At 32.1% G+C, this 24731-nt stretch overlaps 1 protein-coding gene across 9 annotated transcripts in view; it reads left to right on the top strand.

Moving 5' to 3' along the window:
* LOC106715917 (basement membrane-specific heparan sulfate proteoglycan core protein) overlaps window positions 1–24731 on the top strand; it is a 56976-nt gene that overhangs the window by 7706 nt on the left and 24539 nt on the right. For 4 of the 9 annotated variants that reach the window (XM_045686036.1, XM_045686039.1, XM_045686035.1 and 1 more), the window contains exons 2-13: window positions 8368–8510; window positions 16645–16755; window positions 17143–17253; window positions 18166–18273; window positions 18599–18712; window positions 19066–19287; window positions 20364–20483; window positions 21159–21282; window positions 21457–21563; window positions 22071–22181; window positions 23611–23919; window positions 24169–24291. In XM_045686036.1, the coding sequence (XP_045541992.1) occupies window positions 8438–8510; window positions 16645–16755; window positions 17143–17253; window positions 18166–18273; window positions 18599–18712; window positions 19066–19287; window positions 20364–20483; window positions 21159–21282; window positions 21457–21563; window positions 22071–22181; window positions 23611–23919; window positions 24169–24291 (1633 nt within the window). In that variant the 5' untranslated portion in view covers window positions 8368–8437. The remainder of the gene's footprint in view (window positions 1–8367; window positions 8511–16644; window positions 16756–17142; window positions 17254–18165; window positions 18274–18598; window positions 18713–19065; window positions 19288–20363; window positions 20484–21158; window positions 21283–21456; window positions 21564–22070; window positions 22182–23610; window positions 23920–24168; window positions 24292–24731) is intronic. The other 5 variants (XM_045686038.1, XM_045686037.1, XM_045686040.1 and 2 more) reach the window with 4 other exon arrangements.

The raw sequence follows: 24731 nt of genomic DNA, 5'->3' as shown, positions 1-24731 counted from the left end.
ACAAACATAAAAGTAGGCAGTTGAAAATGTTTAGATAACCAAATTTATATGTATTATTTATACATCGTGCCAAGGTTAAGATTGTATTTTTTGTTTCAATTTGTACTTATAGATACGCCTTTTTAAGTCTCTGTTAAGTTTACGACCTTAGTGAATTATGAGGCAGTGACGTGATGTGAATGTTGATCGATTTTTTACTGAATCAAATATATCATCTTGACGTGGTCATTTCTTGGATAATGGTACAGTCAGCTTCATAAATATAGTGGCAGTCAAGATATCCAAATATATAGGAACACCTAAAGTGATCAATTATATAAGTACAACCAAAGTCATCAAATTAATTGAAGCATCCACTCTGCTCAAAAAGATCGAAGCGTTCACATCGTCATATATATGAGTACATTCAAAGTGCCCATAATTATAGTAACAGACAGAGCGTCAATAGTAACGAAGCATCGAAAGTATGCAAATATATCGGAACATTTGACAAAATTGAACTCTATCTCTATTTACTTAAGATACACTTTGAAATATACTACATCTGTTAAATTTATTTGACGCTTTGTATTAACATAATAGGTTGTCCAGTAAGTTCGTTCCGATTTTCAATAGGTATTTTAGAATAGACTGGAATATATTACAATTATTGAAAACATATGACATGTTTACATAACACATACATAATAAAAGAGGATAACTTCAGCTATATTTGGACAAATGGTAGGACACGATTCGTATTTTCTATTAGTTTTATAAAAACTGATTGACTTAATTTTTGTCGAAATAAATAAGACATTTTGCTATAAAATCGAACAAATATAATTTAAAAGACGTATGCCAAAACTTAAGGTTCTTTAAAATTTCCCTTAAAAATGGGCACGAACTTATCGGACAACCCAACATTTTTCTTCTTATTATTATAATAACGTAACGCTTAAAATTTATAAATTTACGATACATGACAGATACATAATCTATATATATATATATATAAAAGAAAGTCGTGTTAGTTACACTGTTTATAACTCAAGTTCGGTCAAACTGATTTAGCTGAAAATTGATGGGGGGAGTGGTAGCTTAGAACTAGGAGACGGACATAGGAACTTTTTATCTTGTGAGCATTTTTTTTATTCCGCGCGGACGAAGTCGCGGGTAAAAGCTAGTAAGTAATATCAAATTTTACTCTGTCACAGTATGTGCTAGTTTCAGTGTTTTACTATTTTCGCCGCAGTACGTAAGTTTAATGGTTCGAATCCCAGGCTTACAAGGTTTTTATTTTTCAATATTATCGATCACATATAGAGCTTGATTTTTTTTAATGAAAAGGAAAAATCTGGTAATGTACTTAGAATATGTTTTTTTCTTAACAAAAACAATTTTAAATTTTTATTATTGGGGTATTAAATATTTAAATAAAATTAATAACGGTTAGGTTCGGCCATCTCGGGATAAAGCGAGTAGGCGTAGTGTTTTCACTTGTCATTGCGGTCATTGAAATTGAATTCTACTCGTATATCCATATCCTTGAAATACACTTTGAAAGTATACAACTTCTGTTAAATTAATTGATAATTTGTATCAAAATATTTTTCTCTTACTGTTAGGTATCTTCAGTCCGGTTGCAGTAGAATTTTCCAAGCATAGATTTATTACACGTATTAGATGTCGCCTGTGACTTAGTCCGCACGGAATTTAATGACGAAACTTACAATAACAAACGTGAACAATAAAAAAAACATGCTAATGACGTCTCGGTTAAAAAAATGGACAAGGAATATTGTGGTTCCTTAATTTTTAAAGATATCGAATAGTAATCAATAATTGTTGCGATAAAGTTCAATTTAATATAACGCTTTGATAATAAAATTAAAAACCTTAAAAAAAGGAAAAAATTAACAAAGTTTGGGATTCGAATCGCCATAACTGCGTATTACAGCGAACAGTTAAGCCGTAAGGCCAAACTGACATATATGGTGACAAATTAAAATTTGATATTGCTTATCTATTTAGTATCTGTCATGCGGGACGTAAACTTGTAGTAAATAGCAAAAAAATGTTTTGATATAAAATGTCAAATTAATTTAACAGATGTATTATATTTCAAAGTGTATCTTAAGTAAATAGAGATAGAGTTCAATTTTGTCAAATGTTCCGATATATTTGCATACTTTCGATGCTTCGTTACTATTGACGCTATGTCTGTTACTATAATTATGGGCACTTTGAATGTACTCATATATATGACGATGTGAACGCTCCGGTGTTTTTGAGCAGAGTGGATGCTTCAATTAATTTGATGACTTTGGTTGTACTTATATAATTGATCACTTTAGGTGTTCCTATATATTTGGATATCTTGACTGCCACTATATTTATGAAGCTGACTGTACATGCTGTATGTTATACGCATTTTAAATATATACGCAGCTTAAATATTGAAATCTATTGGTGAAAGAACACTAGGGGAAACCGCTAACCGTGGGTTTCCGAGGCCAAAATATTTGTATAAAATTTATCTTCATCCTCATCATTATCATTGACAAATGTCAAAGATGGTCTCCGAAACCCACAGTAAGTCATTGAAAATTTTTGTTTTATGTCTCTATCGTCGGTCATTTGATAGGAGGTGCCATCAATCTTCATACAAATTGAACAAAAACGATGAGAGCACTCGTTGAGTGTGATTGACGCTTGTGCTTTATAATTACACTTTATTTATTGCTAGAGTCGATAACCTACCAACTGCTACATACTAACGAATGCTCTTAATACCAACTATGATTTATACTTGCTGTTCAAACTATTTCAGTTGTTAAGTCTTTTATATGAAAGCAAATATGTGACTTCATTTCAATAACTAATGTACATAATATTGTTTTAATATAAACTTTGCGAGCGGTTGCATTTACTACGAACAATCGAGCTTCTTCGACTTACAACTAAGCACTTGTTTCACAGAATTACAACATACAAGGCAAGGCAACTTATACATTCGCTCTTTATCCGATTTTCATATTGTACAAGGAACTTTAATTCCTCTTAGAAATATATGTTTACATTTCTGTTCCTTAGGAATTACATTGTTACATGTTATTACATTATGTATTTTACATAATTTACATTGTACATCAAACATTACAAGAAAATATGATACACTATTCGGACAAAACGTAACTTTAAGAATTTTAGTTAAACTTTAATGGATGTTATATAAAAAAAACGGAAAATTTTGATGAAAATTTATAGAAAGTGCTATCTGATATTATTAATTTAATAATGTGTTATACATAAGCTTTATTTTACTTTATCTGGTAAACTCCTTTTTTTACAAGCTTCATCTCTTTTGCTTCTACTGTCTTTGTTCATAATAAACCTATGCCTTGAGACATTATAGACTTCGCATATTCTGAATCTATCGATGGAATGCACCTAATTCGGATCGCTTCGATGGAATCTAGCTGCCATTGTGGACAAGTCTCTTAATTAATTGATACGATGTGAGTGGCCGATCAACTTGAATTACGGCCCTCGCTCCTCGGCACAAGGAGTTCACATTAATACAATAATCAACGGTCGTTCAATCTATTTGGTATATTGTTCATGCAAAACAGTATTTGGGAAATTTTGAGGCGAAATATTATGTTATTAGCTGATTCGGCAACATGTAGTCTTATTTGTGAAGTACTTTTAATATTCTTAAATCACACTAGATAAGCATCATTTTATCAAAGTAGAAAGCAAATAGAATTACTACACTTACATTACAATGCTAAAAAAGTGTTCTTTCAGATGTATGACGTTCGTTCAGAATCTGTGCCAAATTACATCAAGAGCGACCTTAAATCAAACATTAATCCATCCATATAAAAACTCGCATTAATAATATTAGTAAGATAATTTTACAAAACAAAAACATATAATCTTTTTACTTCTTGGATTAAAAATGTAAGACAAAAATGCGAGAAATTTACGATTTTTACAATGCAAATATTATTGTTCAGAAAAATGATACGACACGCTAAATGATAAAACAAGGGAGATGTCGTGACGTTAACAATATTGCATAAAGAGTAACTATTTACGATCATTTAGCGTGGTGCAAGCGAGAAACGCAAGCGGAAATGACAAAAAAAAAGTTAAAATATGCACCTCAAATTTAATTAAAAACGACTAAATCCTGAGTCGAAACCGACTAGTTCTTATTTAAGTAATTTTCGGGAAAACAAATTTACCTTTTTCCATCTCTAATTATGTATTAAAGCACTTCTGTTTCTCTTCGCAACATAGTTATGTCCTTATTGTGTATTGTCGTTTTAAAAATAGACCATACTAAAAATTACATGTAGAGTTGTTTCTATTCTTTATAATTAAATTTCTAAGTCTAAATGGTAAAACAAACTCTTCTATGAAATGAAAGTACGTTGAAAAGCAATCTTATATTTCTTTTATAACTTAAGCCGAGTCAAAAAAGTGAGGACCGTGCACGCGAAACCAGCCCATCGCAGAATTAATATTAGCTTTCAAATAAGTTAATACTATTAGTATTATAGGAAACTCTATCATGGATAAATTATATATTTTTGCTTCTTGTTATAAAATGTTTAGCAAATTCTTTTTTTTTTCATAAAAGTACAATTAATACTAATAAACAACATTTTCGATAACTTACTGTATATTCAAACAAAACACACAAACATATGATGGAAGTTTCAAACGTATTCTTTAATGAGCGAAATTTTCGAAGAGTAAAAGTTACTCCAAAGAATACTTCTCAACTTTGTTGATGTTACCCTGACGTGTGCGATGCAACTAGTGCATACAAGCTATTTTCCGTGTACTTCTTCAAAGAAAATTACAGTTGGTCCTTAATGTTTATTTTCTTAATGTTCTCGTACCTAACTTTAACTTTCAAGTTGACATACCTTTGTGTTTTCGCTCAAACCTATCATTCGTCGTTTCAATTGTCACTTCCTTCTTCTTGTTTGTAGGCTCATAAAAACACACAAATTGGTGTGAATCTAAAAAGAGTTTGTATTATGAACTCTTCTTATACCAACCCATTTCTCTTTTTTCTCTACTTAATTTCTCTATCACAGATGTTATTTTAAGCAGCTTAAACTTTTTTATTAAAATTGAATATGATTCTTTGTAACAAAACATTTTAAAAAAGAATGTGAATTTTTAAAAATAAATTGTAAGGTAAATTATAAAAAATGAAATTTATTCAAAATATGTTTATATGTTTACTTGAAAGATATTGATTATTCCATGTAGAATCAAAGGTAAAAGTATTCAAAGACCGTCGCAATGACTCGAATTTTTACCACGTACAAAGGTTTGTCGATACATTGGCTAAATCTAAAAACTTCAATGTGGACGAAGATAGCTTAAAGCAATCTATTTGATTATATTTTACGTTGGAATTCCGTTGCGATCAATTTATGTTACGTTAGCTGCGTAACTTAGGTTTTTCTGAATATACATAAATCAATGTTTGTATGTTTGTCCTCTTTGCGTTCTTAAACCATTGGATGACAAACTAGTAATTTGGAAAGACAACTTATTTAAAAAATTGAATTACTGAATGACTAAAAGCCCATCAAGTGAGAATCGAACTGATCTATTTCTTGAGGGCAGGCTAAATACAATATTATGGTGGAAATAATTAATTTATAGGTATTTTTGAAAAATTATAAATTACGATAACAGAAGATTTTACATCTTCATTGTATCATCATTTGTAGTTTTTAGTAATCGCATTAAGTTGTATTTTAAAATTTAACCTTTGAAATGATATAAACAAAAAGCTTACAAACCTACAACACCGGCACGACAAAGAAAGGTTAAGTAAGCGAGACAGTGGTGCTGATTATGCCAAGCTTTTTTGTCGTCTAAAGACTGTGAAAAGAACTGACACACTTCCATTCTCACCGCACTCCTATTTCTTAGTCGTTAAGATAAAAGGTGAGCGTCAAGACTTTAGTCCTTGTCTAATTTTAATTGAATGTTGAAGAAAAAAAAACCATTTCTGCTTGTTCTGGATAAATTTAAAAACTAATCAATTTATATATAACTTCTTTCGGTAATAGAAAGTTCTGTACATGAACACCCTAGGTTATAATCAATGCCAAGTCGGGACTAATATTATAAATTTTCGTAGTCTTACTAATATTATAAATGCGAATGGTTGGATGGTTGGATGTTTGTTTGTTTGAAGGTATCTACGGAACGACTCAACGGATCTTGATAAAATTTCGTACAGATGTAGAAAATAGTCTAGAAGAATACATAGGCTAATCATTCTGTTCTTTTTTAATCCCGCACAGACGGAATCACAGGCGACAGCTAGTATTATAATATTTAAATGTACATTTGATAGACAGGCAATTAAAATGTAAAGTCTGAAACGAGGTGAAATTCATGCTAGACTAGAAATATAGCTGTGTTCGTAGATAATGATCAATATATCATTACTGTACATTGGTCATGCCACTGCTGTTTTTTTCTACGTGATTTATACTTTATAGACAGCTAGCTGTCGCCCGCGGTTTCGTCCGCACGGGTTTTAAAAAAAAACCTAATTAGTAGCCTATGTGTCCTTCCAGATTATTATCTACATTTCATCAAGATCCGTTGAGCCGTTCCGGAGATACCTTCTAACAAACATCTATTCCATCCAAGAATTCGCATTAATAATCGGGATAAATTTGAAAAATATGTCTGAGAAAGTTTGCTAATTATTTTGTAAAGTTTAATGTCAGTTTCTAAGTAATTCCGCTGAATGAAATAAATTTTTTTCAATTCAAACTTTAACTATTATTTTTATTTTATATGTGGAATTGTAATACAATGTCGAATTACTAGTAGCCGTGATATACCACTGCTGTAACACTTGCATAAAACATATTATTGTTTCTATATTTTCAAAAACAATAGAAGTTTGACAATAAGTATTAAACAGTGAAAACCCACACTTATTACATGTGTTATTTTTTAATTTAAACATGCATTTATGCGTAAACATAGTATGTTGAGTTATATCCAGGCGGTCTCAATAAAAACCAGATGTTGTCGATTTCAAGGGCTCCCGATCAAAAATAAAATACTTTTAGTACAGCCGTATGTTCCAATTATCTCATATCTTTATTTAAAACAGTCTTGCTTCATATTTAAAAAAGTAACACGAGCAGATTTATTATATATTTATACATGAGTATCAAGGTGTCTAAAATTGAATCCTAGTACATGCGCTTAGATAAAACGGGTATATAAAAGGGTAATATCGAATTATACAGCTATTTCGTTTATTAATGACACTATAATTTAGTAAGTATTTTATTTAGATATATTAAATTAATTAAATTTTTACGGTGAAAAAAAAATCTTGATGCAACCTGTACATATCTGAGAAGAAATTCAAAGAGATATGTGTGAAGTCAACCAAACCACACTTGGCCAGCGTGGTTGACTATGACCTAGTCACTCCTAACTTAGGGAAGGCTCCGAACCCCTCCGTGGGGACGCATAGTGAGCTGATGATGATGACTAAGTAAATGTATTTGTCTGTAAGGTTACACGCATTAACAAATAAACTTGATAAGTGCCGCGTAAAACAATATCTTCAGGCATTATTCAGTAAGCATTTAAGTGTACTTATTTAATTGCAGAATACTCATTTATAAACAAACAAAGACATATAGAGTTAACAAAAGATGTATTCAAGCTAAACGATGATGAGGTAAAAGAAAGCTTCAAGAAACACTTTGTAATTTATAAAGTCTTATCTCACAAATTTATATCTATTTAAAATTAAATTAAGATTTTTAAGAATAGTTATTACATGAATACATTAACAAGAATATCTTTTCTACATTTTTATAGCTTTTATATTGTAAATATTAGTTAAAACGGTTCATTTATAAAATGGCTGTCGTGTTATAATTTTAGTTACAATGGTGAAAGATAGAAATAATATTTAATTGCTTTACGTGTTAAACATCAAACTATAATTGTTAAAAAAAGCGCAAAAATTAAACTGTTTATACACATCATTACATAAAAAGTTGAATACGAAAAAGGTTTTCACTTTTCATAGAAAAACAAAGCAGGACTTTCTGACAAAGGAATAATTTTATATACTGTCCTTGTACTGTGAGTTACCAATGTCCATAACCGTATGAAACATATTGTCATATCTCTAATTCTTTTAGTATGTTTCAATACAAGGATGTAGAAAATCGTGGTCAAAAGATTTCAAACATTCAAACTTGTTTCGTAGGCAATTTGTTTTGAAAAACAGCTGTGTGGAGAACGTAAAAAGGCTGACACTCTAGAATTGAGTATTAACTTGGTATCCTAAAACAGCTGTCGACAAATAGCCGGTAGTTCGAACGACATAGATGCGAGTGTTTAGTGAGGGCAAGTGATCGTTACCATGGGGACGAGGACGGTCCTGTGTCTCCTCATCGCCATACAATTAGCAGGAAGTATTCAAGCGCAGTTTCGACGTAAGTATCATTTGGAACTATTTTAAACTATATTTTTGTTATTCTTAGATCTATCTTAGGCTATCTTACTTTTTTTTAATTGCCAAGGAGGTTATCATCATCTTTAATATGTAAATTACTTCACTGTCCCTTTTTTAAGCCAATTTAACTAATATATTGACAATGTCGGCTCCCTCGTCAGTTACCAAATGCTAATAAAGATTCTTTTTTTAAAGTACTTATGTTGATACAGTCAATTACGTGAAACGCCCGAACATTAATTTCTTGAATTTTGAAATCCGGTCGAGCACCCACACGTTTGCCTTTCGAACGAACTTGTTGACATGAAACTCAAAATATACTGTACAAGAGAAATTTGTATTCGCCCACGTCGTCTATAGTTTTAGAGCTTGCTTTGGTAAACTTTGAATTGGTTATAAGTGCCTTAAATGCATATCCAGTTAACTAACTGGATATGCAGCTCAACTGAGCGCAACTGTTATCAATTTTACTCAGGTAACTCGTAAGCCGTATTAAAAGTACTTTCTTTTTAGTAAAGTTAGAGAAACAAAAGGTGGAGGCGAAAGCTGCAGAATTCAATCCTAAACATCGAGAACTTATGGTCATTAAATTCGTCACGCATACAATGTCTTACCACTATAAGGAACCTAATAACTACCTTACAATTGTTTGCCCTGAAGAGATAAATTCTCATGATTTTATTTACTAAATATTAGAGTAAAGCCTTACCGTACTTTATCTCATAAAATTTCGGAAGATGCATTGATTAGTGAAGCCACGACGTGAATTAATGTACTATTGTCTTATTAAATTATTGAATGACGATCATCCTTTGCAACACGTTGTCTTGATTATTCTTCATTCGTCTTTCTGTCACTAACCTTTAAGTTACTATTAGTAAAGCGTGAAAGATTTAATTGAAAAAATTCTTTCATTAATCTTCTGACCGTACATAGAAGCGCACATTTGTTAAACCGTTTCCATCATTCGCGCGATGATTTTTTGTTCTCGTGTTTTTTGCTCAAGCCATTCGCACGGTGGCATTATGTTCGTCGTGGGAACTTAAATCAACTGTTTCCGTCGCCTGTGCATCAAAACTTTTATTTCATCGAAGCTGTGGCGCAGTTAACTTTTGTATTGTTCTATTAAATATTATTAATTTTAAATGTAAGTCACATATTATCATTACCTACATTTAATTGCACTATTATGCGATTGTTAAGCATTTTTAATTATTTATGATGGTAGATACTTTTGTCCTAAAGGGATAGGCAAATTAAGCGAGCTCTCATGTTTTCATGTTTTTAACTAATAGAATCACAAACCAACTGAACGTTGTTTAAACTAATTTAATGAAATATCAAAATATAGAGACATAAATATCTTATCTCTCTAAATTCGAAAACATTGTTATGTCACAGTTATATTAATTTTCCGAACTAGTAATGGAATTGCTTAAAATAAATTTTTGACACTATCCAAAATCGTCCCGCAGCGGCGTTCTCAATCATATTAGTCCTGTCAATTTATCCAAACTTGCATACCTTAAGTAATTTTAGACATGGCAAATATTTTAAAATAACTGAATAGACTGAAGAAATAAATCTATTATTTAAAACTGATTCATAATAATGAAATCTGTTTATTAACAGAAAAAAATCTCTATCCCTTACTCTTTCTTCATTATTGTCTTACTGTGGTTAGTTAAAATACTGTTACAATATGATGAAAATATTAGTACATAAAGCGTGTTCTTACAGACTGCTCTATTCATTTGTAACTCTATGGCCCTTAGAGGCGGAGCATAATCAACCCGAGTCGGACCAATCTGGCCACAAAACATTGTAATTGCAGAACTCGCCCCGACCCAGCTCACTGACGACCGACACTCGTAAATTTATCTAAAACAGCGCTATTGTTTTTTTTTTATTATTTCGTACAATCACGTTTTAGCACGTTTTATCGTCTTAGTCTCGAGCAATGTTAAAGATAATATGAGTTTATGATTATGAATTATTAACGATCGAGGCATAAATTAAGTATGTCTAGGAATCTTTTCACTTGAATTAACATTTTACCTTTCTTGATATAAACGTAAATGAACAAGTAAACAAGGTTAATAGAAAATCTAGTCAACAAAAACAAATCTATCTATGTTTACCTACACTCAAGTGTATTTTCTCTTATACAGCTGGATAATTCGACAGTGTCATGTTAAAAAACGAACTGTTTCATTCCTGCTAATCGGTTTTCTGGATTTATAATTTGAAATCAAATTTAAGATTATACTAGCTTTTGCCCGCGACTCTGTCCACGCGGAATAAAGGAAAACTTAATAAGTAGCCTATTTGTTCAGCCGTTCCGGAGATGCCATCAAACAAACATACTTCCATCCATCTAAACTATAGAATTTATAATATTAAATAAGATTCATTACTACGCAAACATGATGACAGCTCAAGCAGCAAAAGCAGTCTGCAACAGTTCAAGCAGCAAGCAGATTCTGTGAACATGCTATCGCTGCTGAGTGCTTAAAACAGTCTGTGAAAATTGGCCTTTAAAATTCGTTCGGGCTTCTTGTTTTTAATATCTAGTTTTATTTTTATATTAAAGATATGAGCTTCGTTAATTTATGACAATCTCTAAAGTTCTTATATGAAGGCGGTACAGTGAACATCATAAGTGTTTCTTGTTTAGCAGCGTGTCGCTACTCGGTCACGAGGTATTTGATCTGATAAGACGAGGCTTTAAATATTCATCGGCCCTTTGTGACACACTCAATATTTACTACGAAACGGCTGATTTTTCAATAAATCCCCCGACAAGAGGCAACGCACTTGAGCCTCGCTTCTACACAGCCAATAATGTGAATCGATAAAGATCGTTTTTATCAACTTAGCAGAAATATTTGACACACTACAATATAGTTAGAGAGAAAAAAGAAGCATACATTGTCTGATCTAGCTTATTACTGTGACTTTCCACTGCGAAACACTCGTATGAAAATAAACTGATAACCGTTCTCTTGAAAACAGACGTAATTTCAGTTTTTAGCAGATGGCAAAATACTTTTATGCAGATTTAAGTTTAGAAATGTAAAAGAAAAGTCCATGAGAGTACTCACACTTAAAATTCTATTATATGCTAGCGTGCATCAGCCACCTTCCCGTCTAAGTCCCGTCAAAATCGGTCCGGCATTTCCGGAGATTACGCGAAACAAAAGCGCCCTTGCGGACAGAGAAACAAAAAAAAATTAAAAAATTGAATTAACTACGCATACATATACATACATATTACATACAGACAATGCAATTTTATTAATATGTATATACGTCAATAGACAATATGTAATCTAACAAAATTGCAAGAAGTCAAGTTGTTGAAAGTATCTGCTTTGTGAGGCATCAATAACTAAACACGATGTTGACGACGAAAATTTCATGAATAGCAGTCTTTAATTTTTAATGTAATAAAAAATGTAACGTTGTAGTGAAACGCGAACACATCTCTGTATCGCATGAGCCATCAGAAAGAGATAGCGTTACAAACGATAAAGCTAATGTTTGATATTATGATGGAAATGTATGCATTTCTGGAGCCTCTAATTTTTAGCAAACGACCCTCCGGTTCACGATAGATTAACCACCGTCATCGCAGATATTATTAACATGACAAAGGGCTCCCACATCTGCGAGATTAGGGACTAGAAAAATTAAAATAACTTTTAGCTTATAACTGAATAGAAACAAGATGTTAATGTTTTTTTTTTAACTTTTCTGAATAGTCTTGGATAACTTTGTTCTTTATATTAAAAAAAAAAAACAGACGTATTGATAACCTCCTTCTTGTGAAGTCGACTAAAACAGGCATTATAAGATTCTGCACATATTAATGGTAGTAAAGAATAGATGTACTATATTTTCTAATAGCGATAATTATAAATACCAGATGTGATAAAGACAACGTTTTCTTGTTTTAGGCATTTGAAATTGTTGTATGAAATTATAAGCACTATTTTGTAAGAAATTGTAATTTACATGTATTCGAAAAAAAACCTTGTCCGACCAAACTTTAAGGATTAACAAGTGTCTTTCATACGTCGCTTGCGAATCTGTATTAATAAGGCGTTGTTTTGCATATTTTATCAATCACCATTGTTGGCTTGTCTCCACAAACGATGTACAAATAACGCGGGTCCTAACGGATTTATTAAGACCCCGTCTCTTTGACGTGTTGCATTTTATAAAATTTAAATAAAACTGATATCTGACTAGTTGTTACACAGGTCGTTTACCCATAAGATAGCTGCTTATAATTCAAATAATATTTTTTGTTGTCCATCAAACAATAGGAGCTCTTCGCGTTGATGCGACTCCGGAGTAGGTACATAAGAGGTACGTAGGCTATTGTAAGCCATATGCAGAACCGGATTGTGACCTGCGCCATTCATTTAAGAGAACTTAATTATACAGGTTCAGGCACTTCAACAATTGCTCTACATGTCAATGATCGATACAAAAGAGATTTATTTTATAAAACATTTTTATATTTTTTGGTCAATTTTTTTTTTACAATATTATATTGTGCAGTGTACGGATGGCTGTATATAAGGATCTAATTGATTGAGTTGTTACTCTTCTTTTATTTATAAATATAGTGTTACTTCTTAGCTCTATTTTCGAAGTCGGTAGAAGAATTCGATGTAAACAAATATAATATGTATTTTTGTGGTTGAATGGCTAATATGTAAAACGTGTTGTAAATCAACGCAGACTTGAGAGATCTGGCTGCACATTGCTCATAGAGGTGACAGCGATTTGCGGACGGAATACTAATATAGAAAAAAACAAAGTAAGTTCCCACGAAGCTTAGTATTACGAAGAGGACCATTTTTAGGCCGTTTTGAAATTAAACGTAGGTCTATTTCTTTGGAAAATTAAACGAAGACTTTATTATTAAAAATTAAATAATTGCAACATAACGTCATACATTTTCACGTAAATGTTTTCAACTAACAATACAAGTAATAAAATATTCAACAGATGTCGTATTTTATTTTCTTATTATCAGCAGATTTTTTACCTTGCAATCAAGAAAAGGTTGTAAATGTATATATTTCATTTTACATAATGTTAAAAAGATGTTTGCCCCAGTCCTCCGACAAAGTTGAAAAGTTCAACGAAACTTATCATAGTTATGACAAAAAGTATCGCGTGTCTGTGGTTCAAATTTTACCCTGAAAAGTATTTTTTTACTGTTCTTAAATACATTTTCCCATTCAGACATATTTTAACGACTGAAAGAAAAACAACATATCACCAATCTTTATATTTTATTCAAACTTATATGTACTCACAGAGCAAGCAAAAAGTTTTATTAAAACCAAAAATTTACATTAAATTTTTTAATCTTTTTAATATCTTCTCCATCAAAATAATCATACCACACATAATAATTTTATTTACACGTAAGTAATAAACGATTTCAATTTAAGAATTCATATGGTAATAGTTTCAATGGCAGCAATCAATTGTGTTAACTTCGGGCCGACTGTTCCATTTAACTGGGAGTGCTTTGCAACGAACAGTGGACATGTCACGAAGTAGCGGAGACAATTTGGTAATAAGGGCCACCCCGTACCTGGCGCAGCCAACTTATTACCAAGCTTAATTTATTTGCCAACCTTACTTTGTATCTATTACATGCCGGGCCAACATATTTTTGATTTTTTTTATCAATCTCTTTATAGTATTGTGTTCATTCTTTACTTTATAAAAATGTTTATTCGGAATTTTTAAACAAAGGCTAAGTATATTATTTATGTTACAACAAAAATTTTAAATTAGCCATTCCAAGATGTGCTTACGTAAATAAATTATTAAGCAGTTTCTTCCAAATTTATAAAATATGCAGTTTATTAAGATGTAATAGCACATATACATAATACAAAAATGCACGTTGAATTTACGTCGCAGAACGCGTATAAATTAGATTTGGTAGGCTACCGTATTCTCTTCATGTAACAATGTTTATTAAAAGCTTTCGGAGTTGGGGTCGCGGGAGTAGCTACCGACGATGTAAGTCTTTTAAGTAAAAAGTATAACAGTTATATATTATATTAATATACTTATATATAACTTGTACTATAACATTCTCATTATAACAATCAATATTTCAATTGACATTGTATTTATTAAATCGAACAAAATCTCGTTTTTCAAAATCAAGTCGCTCAGGTAACAGAAGCGTTCACGTGTAACAGTACCTACCTAGTATACTACCCACTACGTAGTTTTGTTTCTTTCTTCTTCTTCGCGCTCTTCATTACTGAATATCGTGCTCATCTTGAAGTTGAAAGATGTATCGACCATCTGCTTCCATACCGCTCTTACCGGTCTTGTCAGACTTTATCAGACTGGCGGATGGTGATCGCCCTTTGCTCTTTTACCCTCAATTTAACATAATATTTACATTCTAACTACATAATTAATGCAACAACTTGCAACCCGGCTTCGTCCAACTATCAGGAATATAGAACCACCATGATGGTGAAAATCTTTTTTAATTCGATTTAACCCAGAATCCAAGCAAAGGTCACAAAAAATTACTTTGTTTTTATTGTTTTTTATATACTATACAACATACAGTTTCCCATAAACCTGAACCTATTAATGCACGTCTAGAAATAGTCGTCAAAATGTCTCTGACAGTCTGCAAATGCGATTTGCCGCGACCTAACGTTGTTTTAATTGAAACTCTATTTTGAAATGGCCATTTTAGTTCTTGATGGAACCAAAAATGACGTCCTTAAAGTGATGAACGGTTTTTACCGAAATGGGTTACAGTTAATAAGAAATCTGAGACAAAAAGAATTAAAGAGATTTGATGTTTGAAAACTTTGTAGTTACGTACGTAATTTAATAAAATTATTTTCTTGTCGACCATGATAACGCCCACGATGTAGAATGTAAACTGATGCTGACGACATGTCCTTAAATAAATCACATCACTCAACTCGCCTTCAATCTCTATGATAGGCTTAACCGAAATAAAAATACATACTGCCTAATGTCCGTATGTGAATCTGAATAAAATCAAATGTGTAATAAAAACATCGATAAAATTGCAAAATTTCTTTTCCCGAAGAAAAGAACACTGAAGTTTGCGTTGTACTGGTTGGTGTATGCGCGCACTCTGAAACTTTACGTTTACCTATTTAGTATAAGCACGATAAGTATATCACGTAGACTCCGCGACGCCTGAATTTTAAATATTGCGAAGGTGTTTCAGAAAATGTTTATGCCCAAGATAAAGTGTTAGGAAAATCGGCGTGAAAAGGCAGTTTTTTTCTTCTCCTTTATTGTCGGATAACGAGAACTTGTTTGAATGTCTTTTACGTGATCATGTTTTGGCGTCGAATTATCATAAGTTGTATTTTTTTTTTTCAAATATATCATATATCATTATAAAGGCATGTGCTTTTTAACTTTAAAACATAATAACTGTGTCGATAATTACGTAACTACCAATAAGATACGTAATTAAAGAGTCCAACTGTTATTACAAAGTTTTCAGTTTAATTCCATGTCAATGAAAAACTTAAGGTTTCTAAACTTACAAGGACGGTATTGGGGGTTGACATGACATTTGCTAGTCTACTTCGCGTAGTGACTCTAGTTTCTTGAAGTCTAGGGTAAAAAGATGGTTTTACATTAACTTGCTTCTGCAAAATTGGAGAAAACACGGATATAATAAGTACAGAGGCATCTAGCGGTTGCAAACGTAAACACAATAATGTCAATCTGCCAGTGTCGTTAAAACGCGTATTCAATTACACATCTACATAACAGATGTCGCTGTTTTACTTACAAATCACTGATTTAATACTCTTCAAATTGCTAGACAGGTTTTTTTAAAAATCCCTACGGCATTCTGTATTCTTTAATCAATGGGTAATCGGAGACAGTAGCACAAGATGTGTTTGATTCATGAATGGCGCACATTTCCCAAATTGTTCCAAGATTACTAACTGCGAGATGTTTTGTCGTAAATTAGATCGGTTGATGTTTAAGATCGTCTTAAATGAATTTTACTGTAGTTTCATATTTATTTATTAGAATTTCTTTTGTTTTAGAAACATGTGGTGCTGATGACTTCCGTTGTTATGATGGGCGGTGTATCGAAAGCGCCAGGGTGTGTGATCGCGTCGCAGACTGCACAAACCAAGAAGACGAACAGAACTGCGGTACAATTTTTTTAGTATATAATCGATAAATACTGGAAAAATACATAAACACCAATAATTAAAACCACTTCTCAATGCACAACCTTTCTCGTTCAGTTTGTATACAATAAATTCAAAATCTACTAGTCTTCTAGTCATTTAAAAAAAAAAAAATGGGACCCATCTGCAAGCACTTCCTTTCGATTAAAATATTTTTTATCAAAATCGGACCACCAGGGGCGGAGTTTCGCGGTAACACACACATAAAAAAAATACAGTCCAATTGATAACCTCCTTCTTTTTGAAGTCGGCTAAAAATATCGGCAATGAGCTATGTAAAATTAAAAGAATATAAATTAAAGAATATTTGATACGAAGCCTGATTAAAAACTTTGTATTGGCATTTAGAATGTCGACCGGACGAGTTCCGCTGCCAATCCGACGGCTTCTGTATCGAAAGCAGAAAGCGGTGCGACGGTATCAGCCACTGCAGCGACAACTCAGATGAATTAAATTGCGGTAAGGATTATTGCAAATTTCAAATTATTCAAGAAAACAGAAATGCTTTAACGCCATTAAATATGTCTTTGCACATGCTTTGCCAATTGGATCGGTAAGTCTCTCGTAAGATAAGCTGGACAGGTGAGCACGTGTGTGACAGCAGTGGAAGGTTTCTCTGCAAGGACGGTAGCTGCATTTCGATATTACTCCGTTGTGATGGCTTCAGAGACTGTGTCAAAGACGGCAGCGACGAAATTGATTGTCGTATGTATATCTTTGCCCATATGATTTTATATCAGCTTAAAGTACATAAATTGTTCTGTTTACGTGCATCGCCGAAGATTTAATAGATAAATATAGATAAAGAATAAATAAAGAAGTTAATCTTTTATTGATATAATTTTCATATTCCTTGCTACGAGTAAAAACTTCCGATTTTTTTAATTATCCCTTAGAAGGTAATAAAACTAATTCTGTTGTCTTTATCGACATAAAAAGTTAACTACTATTTATAAAATCGACTTTAAGCTAATATGAAATCAAACAACGTGATTAATGCTGCGAATAGTAAGTATATTTTCAAATAATAATTACGTATAACAAGCATGCGGCCCGGATTTCTGGCAATGTGATTTCGGGACTTGTATCAAGCGAAACAAACGCTGCAACGGCCGAGTGGATTGCCCCACAGATAGATCTGATGAAAGGAATTGCTTCGGTAAGATGCTCATATTCTGTCACATTATAAAGTGATTCTTAATATTCCATAAAAATTATTAATTTTAAACTATGCATTTAATTTTAAAATATATTTTTACTAAGGAAACATATTTTTATAAAAAAAAAAACGATTATTGTTTCAATGGATGATACATCGCATGTAAAACATCACAATTTTAGGAATTATTACATTACTATATATATTTCCAGCGACTGAATACTTTAGATGCAGAAATGGGAAGATTTTAGCACAGAGTATGAGATGCAATCGCAAGTACGATTGCGACCCGGGTGACTATTCTGATGAACAAAATTGTCGTAAGTTTATCAATTCACAAAAGCCTTTCAGATTCTTAAATCTCTCTCTACTTTTCAATTGTCTTTGTAGTGCGTTTCTTCTAACGTTAATATCGTTACATTTCCTCTTCCTTGTCTCTATACTTATATTTGCATTTTACTTCATTTGTCTTCTTACTACTTGCATTGCACAATTACCAGCTTTTAGAAGTTAAAAGTCTGTTTCACTTCTTTGCACTGTTTCTCTGCTATGACCATTAGTATTTTGGTAGTCGTTCCAATGACTGTCAGTTTTTCTATTATTGTATAAAAAGTTGTGTATTTAGTGTTTTCTTTTACCGTTCAGCATGTGGTGTCGGCGACTTCAAATGTGACAATGGATACTGCATTCCCGCATCCAAACACTGTGACAGAACGCATGACTGTCAGGATCGTTCCGATGAACGCGGTTGCATTTATGGTTTGATTTATTTAATTCAATCAAAAATTTGATCGAACATGATATTTTTGAATCGGAATTATAAATTACTATTTGGTTGAAAGGAGTAAAACCCTAAGCTTCAACAAAGCTCTCATACATTATTATTTCATTAACTGCATATAAAGCTTCATTTTATTATTTTAATATTAACAGTAAAAATACATTTACACTTAAAAATGAGAAAATTATAAAATAACGAATCAATTAATTTTTTTCTCGTTCTCATGAAAATTATATAAACTTTTTTACTAATATAATTTTTGCATTTTGCATAAATCCTAACTTGTAAATATTTTTGGTTACGGTTTGTGCAACATATATTATTATGGCAGGCACAATATGCATGGCTTATGAATATAAATGCTCGAGCGGACAGTGCGTGAAAGCTGATTCCTGGTGCAATGGAACAAAGGAGTGCAACGATGGTTCAGACGAAAGAAACTGCCCTTGCAGAAGGGACGAGATTGAATGTCGAGATGGTACTTGTATTAATATCGCATTACGATGCAATGGTCGAAAAGACTGTCCTAATGGGGAAGATGAATATAACTGCGGTGAGTAAAGCACCTTCGAAAGTGTGGAATAAACTCTTGATTCTTAATTCTCTGTCGAACTATCGTAGTACTTTGGTAATAATGCAAATTCGTTAATTTAACGTATTGCTAACCGTAAGTATTTTTAAACATCCTTCATATTTGCCTGTTTTGAAAAATTGCACGATCCGTTAAACTCGTAAGTGACCATTTACGTAATTACGTAGATTGCTGCCTTGCATGGACTTTTCTACTTGTAGGCTAATATTGGGGATGCATTTTGCTGAGAGGAAATTTCCTTATACTCGTATTTAACAATTGTGTGACTAATCATGAAAAAAGCCCAACGGATCAATAAGCGGGATTATTTGAACAGTACAATAGTGTGAATCTACGAGTAATAAGTTTTAAATTATTTATACTTCTTCATTTGTCTTTATAACATCATATTTGATGTGATCAGAGCTGCTGGAAGAAATTTATTCTTCAAAGGCACGTTCATAAACTTTAAGTTAATTTTATAGAGGAACTGATGCAACCATTTTGCGGTATTTGTTGTTAACATTATGGTTGTTGTTTTTTGTTTCAGATTATATAACTCATTTACTTAATTTTATGGTTTCGTAGACTTCGTTTTGGGTCTTTCTATGATTTTGTATTTTTTTGTTGTTTCGTGGGTTTACATATTTTCAATTTCTTTATATTTATGTGGTTTGTCGCTAATTTGATAACAACTTGTGTTTTATATGTTTTCATTAATACTTTCTATTACTGTGGATCCTTGTGGATTATTTTTTAAAGTGTTAATAGTTATTTTTGGTTAACCCTTGTTTTTAATATGACTTCTGATTTTAACGACACTTTTTTCCTTCAAAAACCTTAAAATGTATATACAGACAGCCTTTATATGTCATCTCTTCGTTTGATTACGATACCATCCTTTATATAAGCCTTTCAAAAAATGGACTAAATAGTTAAATCAGTAGATTATTCTACAGAACTAATTAAATCACTGATTAGAAAAAGGTTACGTCGCAATGAACCCATTATCTATAATTTTGAACTGTCTTTAAATTAATATTGATATTGTAATTCAGGTGAACCACGTTGTCCGGCTGATAGCTTTGCCTGTACTGTGGACTCGAGAATGGGATGTGCGCGTCGCTGCGATGGTAGACAGGAGTGTGACAACGGCGAAGACGAACTAGAATGCACTGGTAAATTTAAATCCCATCTGTATAATTTTGACCTCTATACTATTCGACATGTGTACAATTTATTTTAAATCTTCATTGGTATTTTCCTGACTTTTTGATTATTTTCCCATATTTAATACAGAAATCATTAACTTTTAAACTTTACTATTCGCCTTTTCTATGTAAAATCTTTGATACAATCGTTATTTTTGGTCCAACCATACAATTATCTTTGTGTATTGAACTTGAATATTATAGTGTAGTCAGAGATCAAACTAATTTTTAGACTAGTTTTAATTTGTAGAAATTGTTGCGAAGTCGATTATGTTATGTATGATGCTTACAATATCGTATTAGTAAAACTAATATAAGCTTTAGCGCTGCGCAGTTATGTTCCAAATTTTGGGCATTTGTATAAATATTTAAAATATGTACTTTTAGACAAATTGTTTTTCTGCATTTTTTTAGCAATGCGATTGATATATCATGAAAACTGATTTGAAACCAACCACTATTAAAAACTATTGCGAATTGAGCAACATTGTGAATTGTTAAAATGCTTTTTAATTCATGTTTCTATATATTAATTTATTATAAGAAATACATACTAAAAATCCAATCCAATCTTGGTAATATTTATCAAATTAAATATTCCGTAAAAATTTACTTTACCGACTTACTCGTATTTCTTTTAAGAATGCAGCCACGAGTGCGACGGCAGATGCTTGGAGGATCACCTCATTTGCAACGGAGTGCCGGATTGTAGTGACTCGTCGGACGAACTATCTTGCCCTACCTGCGATAGCCTCGATGATTTCAGGTAACTCTACGAATTAAGCTGTGCTATAACGCTGTGTCTTATCTATTTTTTGAATTTATATCATGCGAATTTTTTTTAAACTTAGCTTCGCGTCTGATATTGCTATGCAGTTTTCTGAGCTTGCGTGTCAAATGTGTTACATATTGAATAGTAAATATGGTTGATTTGCCGTAGATGTGCAAATGGCGAATGTATAAATATCGCCCATCGCTGCAACGGCCTAAACGACTGCTCCGACTTCAGTGACGAGAAGAATTGCAATAACACCTTGCCATCAACAGGTAGCTTTCTTTGAATAATACATTTCTTTTAACTTATTGTCGTTTGTTTGGTTAACATTTATTATTCAATTCAATATTTACAATTAATAAAAATACCCGTTTTAAAGTAGGTATTGTATGTTATAGAAAAGTTTAAAAATAATTTACTAATACTATCAATTTATATTAAACTAGCTTTTACCCGCGACTTCGTCCGCGCGGAATAAAAAAAATGCACACAAGATAAAAAAAAAGTTCCTATGTCCGTCTCCTATTTCTAAGCTACCTCCCCATCCATTTTCAGTTTCTAAATCAGTTGGACCGATCTTGAGTTATAAATAGTGTAACTAACACGACTTTCTTTTATATATATAGATAGATCTATCAACAAACTGCTCAACTCTAATATCGATCGTTAAATCTATCAGAATATAATTTTAATTATTTTGGATGGATGGAATTTATCTAGTATTTCATGATAGTATATGTATTTATTATGTCTTTTAATATTAAAAAAATTGTGTATAGATGAATGCAACGACAACCAGTTCCGTTGCCAGGACGGCACTTGCATCGACATCCAATTCTCGTGCGATGGCAACTACGATTGTTTCGACAATTCGGACGAAGACAACTGCCGTAAGTTATACGAATTAAGTGTTTTTTACGGAAATATCATTATCGACGATATTGGACATATTCCGGCGGAAACCGACTATTCTTCTTATATTTAACAAATCTTAATAATAAATTTATTCCTTGTGTATAAACGAAAATTACATTTGATCTGAAAATAGTATTAAGAAAACATTACAATATTTTTTGTTTGAAATAACAATGTAATAAACAATTTAGAATAAGCAAAGATATTAGAGAGATCGTCAAGCCAACAACAGTGCACCAATTCGCTTTACACTGCCAAAGACAATGGGTGTTTATGATAAAATGTTCACTTGCACTTCACGAAGCTTCGCCAATTTTATAAAGCACCACTACTGTTTTCACTTTACACCAAAATTGTACACTTTCACATAAACTATAGATTAAAATATAATTTTTATTTGCTTCAAACTTATTACATGATATATTCATTTAAGATCTCTTACTTATATTTTCACATAACAAGTAACATGTAATAGTAAAATGAGAAATCAGTTTATATATAATTTATATATAATAGAAAATGAAAGTACTGTTATATAACCAGTATTTTATATAAGTTTGAATAATAATAATTAACTTCTCAATGAGTATATTAAATAAATATTATTAGTTGTTACGATAGAGTATTTAACGTAGCAAATGTGCAGCCTGGGTCGTGGAGCCGCCAACACTTCCACCGCCGCCGTGCCACGAATCTGAATTCACGTGTTACGACGGCCGATGCATACCGCACATACTCCGATGTGACAATATATACGATTGCTCAGACTTCTCCGACGAGCAAAAATGTTACCACTCTGGTACAATATACCCTTTTAACCCTTTAATGGAATGTTGTTTGCGTGTTGAACCATGGTCTTTATTATCCCTGAACATAATCATGTTTATTTTGCTCGAAGAGCTCGTTCCGTTAAACGATTAATTTGCTCGTTTTAATAATTTTTCTTTTAAACTAGTTGATGGCTACGTGGTAAGAGATTAGTAGTGATTTGAGTAAGGGATTTTATAAATTAGTTAGCACTTTACTGCACCAAAAATATTTTCTTTTTATATCCATTAGATCGTATTGCATTAGATTTAGTTGTTCCGCATGATTTATTCTTCGTAGTTTAAATAAGTACTTATTTTGAACCGATTTTTTCCTATTATTTTATATAGATCGTGATCTATATTTTGTTTTTTAATACTCACTTTCAGCTTGTGAATAATACCAATGTTGTGACTTAAATTATTTATTCATGTTTTTTGCTAATTCTAATTAATTCATAATTTTTTATCATCTATACTGAAACAGTTAATTTTAATTTTGATTGACAAACTGAAATAGATTTACAGAAGAACTATTTTTCATTACAAATATAATAATTAGTTTAGTATATTTATTAATTATTTTATTATATTTTAGCTTGCAAAGAAAATGAATGGCAATGCACAACTGGCCAGTGTGTTCCGTTCCAAGCGCGCTGCGACGGTTCAGTGGACTGCACGGATACGTCCGACGAGCAAGACTGCGTGACTACCACGTGGATCCCGCCAATACAACCGCAATCCACCACACGTTCACCCATAATCACAATCCCACCAATCATATACGCACCAACCACAGGAAACCCTAACCGCGATCCTTATGAACCCTCTACTCGTCTACCTAACTTGTATCCATCAACTTTTAGACCAGAAGAGTTCCCTGGTGGTGGTGGATCCTCAGGATCAGGTACTTAATTGCTAGTAATTTACTTAGTTATTAAGGGCGCTCGTTAAGGGGTAATGCATCTACACTACGGAACTGCGTTAATAAAATTTAAGAATGAGTGTAGCCATAAATAGTACACTTTTATATTCTTTTACGAGTACCCACTTTGAAACTATATTTGTAAGTATATTTAAATATAATACTGTATAAACGATTATCAATTGGCTTAAGGTATTGATTGGCTTTATGGGTGTGCAAAATTTTGAATAGATGGGTGCGCCTCGAATCAATGGCGCTGCGAAAACGGTCCTTGCATTGATTCTCGTCGACGTTGCGACGGTCGCGTCGACTGTCCCCGGGACAGCAGTGACGAGCTAGACTGTCCATCCGACAGTAAGATAAATCAACAAATATCAATGCTTCTTTTAAAATTTACTTATAAACTCATCAAATCGTTTACTAAGCAAAGCCGATAGACGATAATACTTAATTAATTAATTTATATATTAACAGCATGAAATATGAAAATAAAGCTGCCATTCAAGAATGGTAGGAAATTACAAAAAACAGGGCGAGCCAAGAGACCCCTAAACTATCCCTCTAAGTTTACAGTTTTGTGGTAGACTTTACTAAGAAACTATAACTCATTCAGATTTGGGCTTTGGTGGATTAATTTCAATTTATTTTTAGTCTTTTTTATGATAAAAAATTAGAAAATATTACTTCATTAGAATTTTATTGTATTCCTAACGACATCTGTTAGAGATTTTTCTAACAAATTATAGAAAGCTTCGCGAGCCTACCTAAAGCACCGCTTTTTGCTAGTAGTAAAC

This window comes from Papilio machaon, chromosome Z, assembly GCF_912999745.1.
Source record: "Papilio machaon chromosome Z, ilPapMach1.1, whole genome shotgun sequence".
Taxonomy (NCBI): domain Eukaryota; kingdom Metazoa; phylum Arthropoda; class Insecta; order Lepidoptera; family Papilionidae; genus Papilio; species Papilio machaon.
Note: the sequence above shows the minus strand (reverse complement) of the source record. Positions and strands in the feature narration are given on the sequence as shown.